The following is a 2,513-nucleotide window of genomic DNA, read 5'->3' as shown; positions in this document are numbered from 1 at the left end:
CATTTATGTAAATTATGAAAAAGTAGTGGGCCCAGCACCAATCCTTGTGGCACTCCACTGGTCACAGGCCTCCAGTCTGAAAAACAACCCTCCACCACCACCCTCTGTCTTCTGCTGTGATTGTACCAGCCTCCACCACTTCCTCAGCCAGCTCATTCCACATGCGTACCACCCTCTGCGTGGAAGCCCCCCCAGCCCAGCTCGCTCTCCCCATCACTCACCATGTCGGTGCCCAGGTCAATGCAGAGGATGGTGACCGTGCCCAGGGGCAGGGGGATGTTTGCCACGATGAAGAGGAGGAACGGGGTGATTTCGGGGATGTTGCTGGTCAGGGTGTAGGCGATCGACTTCTTCAGGTTGTCGAATATCAGGCGGCCTGCAGGGGGAAGTGGTGAGCAGACACACTGGCATCACCAAGGGGCAGGACGCGGACGGCCCGCGCTGGGGGGAGAGGGAGGGAGCACCACCCCGCTGGGAACGCCACAGAGTCTCCACCCCACCCAGCCTCCCCAACCCAGCACGCCCTCCCCTCACCTTCTTCCACCCCCGTCACGATTGAGGCGAAATTGTCGTCTAACAAGATCATGTCGGCCGCTTGCTTGGAGACGTCGGAGCCCGAGATCCCCATGGCGACGCCGATGTCGGCCTTCTTCAGGGCGGGGGAGTCGTTGACCCCGTCTCCCGTGACGGCCACGATGGCGCCCTGCGGGCAGGAGGCCATCAGTCAGGAGAAGGGACGCTCGGCGCACTCGCGCGGCCGGCACCAGAGGGCAGCCTTGGGGGAGGCTACCCTGAAGACTGTCGACTAGCAACAGCCTCTGGTCAGCCGGGGGCCGATTGCGTTCGCTCAGACTCGCAAACTATTTGGGATAGTCCGGTGAAGGGGGGAGGAGGGCAGAGTACAATCCCCAGGGCGGGACGGGGAGCTGACTGTGAGTCACTGCACCGACAAATCCTTGGAGGGCGGGAGTTCGAACATGACTGTGGCTGTCAGTGTACTTTGGATTGAAGTCACAATTCTGGGATATTCCTGACACAAACGAAAAGGTCGAAGGGTGAGCGTGACCAACTGTCGTAGAAACGGAGTCATGCGGTCACAGCGCGAAATCAGACCCTTCGGCCCAACCCGTCCATGCCAGCCAGATATCCCAACCCAATCTAGTCCCACCTGCCAGCACCCGGCCCATATCCCTCCAAAGCCTTCCTATTCATATACCCATCCAAATGCCTCTTAAATGTTGTAATTGTACCAGCCTCCACCACATCCTCTGGCAGCTCATTCCATACACGTACCACCCTCTGGGTGAAAATGTTGCCCCTTAGGTCCCTTTTATATCTTTCCCCTCTCACCCTAAACCTATGCCCCTCTAGTTCTGGACTCCCCCACCCCAGGGAAAAGACTTTGTCTATTTATCCTATCCATGCCCCTCATGATTTTATAAACCTCTATAAGGTCATCCCTCAGTCTCCGATGCTCCAGGGAAAACAGCCCCAGCCTGTTCAGCCTCTCCCTGTATCTCAAACCCTCCAACCCTGGCAACATCCTTGTAAATCTTTTCTGAACCCTTTCAAGTTTGACAACATCTTTCCGATAGGAAGGAGACCAGAATTGCACACAATATTCCAACAGTGGCCTAACCAATGTCCTGTACAGGCTGCAACATGACCTCCCAACTCCTGTCCTCAATACTCTGACCAATAAAGGAAAGCATACTAAACACCTTCTTCATTATCCTATCTACCTGCGACTCCACTTTCAAGGAGCTATGAGCCTGCACTCCATGGTCTCTTTGGTCAGCAACACTCCCTAGGACCTTACCATTAAGTGGATAAGTCCTGCTAAGATTTGCTTTCCCAAAATGCTGCATTTATCCAAATTAAACTCCTGAGGAGACAGAGCACAGGATCGGCCCTTCTGTCCATTAAGTCTGCACTGACCCACTACCCAAGTCCCATTTGCCATCACTCGGTCTGCGGCGTTATGCCATTCCGAGCAGGAACGGTGTGGCCAGTAACTGCCCTCTGTGAGTGGCACCACAATGGTGTAGTAATAATGACCTACCCAGCGACCCTGGCATTGGGTTGTATGGGTCAGTGGGAGAATAAGATGGGGGAATGGGTCTGTGTTGGAACTCTTCGGAGGGCCGGTGTTGGGCCGAAGGGACTGTTCCCACACGGTCTGGGCTCGAGGTACCCCGGCACATTAGCAAGGTGTCTGCGGCTGCCCCTCTCTGCGGCTCCCGTGGAATTGCGCATTCCGGAAGAGCACTCGCTCTGTCCCAGTCTGGCGTGTTAGGGAGGGGAGGGAGGGGCGACGGGGCAAACGCCCCCCCACCCCACCCCCATGCAGTTCGGGACCCACCTGCCTCTGACAGCCCTCCACGATGATCAGCTTCTGCTGGGGGGAGGTGCGAGCGAAGACGATCTCAGTGTGATTGGCCAGGATCTGGTCCAGCTCCACCTGGCTCATGTCCTTCAGGTCAGTCCCGTGGATCACGCAGGCCTTGGCATCC

The 2,513-nt window shown here is 56.6% G+C and overlaps 1 protein-coding gene across 1 annotated transcript; it reads right to left on the bottom strand.

The window, feature by feature from the left end:
* Positions 1-169: 169 nt before the first annotated feature.
* LOC122545459 (sodium/potassium-transporting ATPase subunit alpha-2-like) lies at positions 170-2,509 on the bottom strand (the record flags this gene model as incomplete). The annotated part of the gene is made up of 3 exons (XM_043684476.1): positions 170-376; positions 535-703; positions 2,363-2,509. Coding segments are annotated over 3 exons (523 nt in total), but the record flags the coding sequence as incomplete, so codon positions are not given.
* Positions 2,510-2,513: the final 4 nt, after the last annotated feature.

This window comes from Chiloscyllium plagiosum, unplaced genomic scaffold, assembly GCF_004010195.1.
Source record: "Chiloscyllium plagiosum isolate BGI_BamShark_2017 unplaced genomic scaffold, ASM401019v2 scaf_28888, whole genome shotgun sequence".
NCBI lineage: Eukaryota > Metazoa > Chordata > Chondrichthyes > Orectolobiformes > Hemiscylliidae > Chiloscyllium > Chiloscyllium plagiosum.
This window is presented reverse-complemented; position numbering and strand designations above follow the sequence as displayed.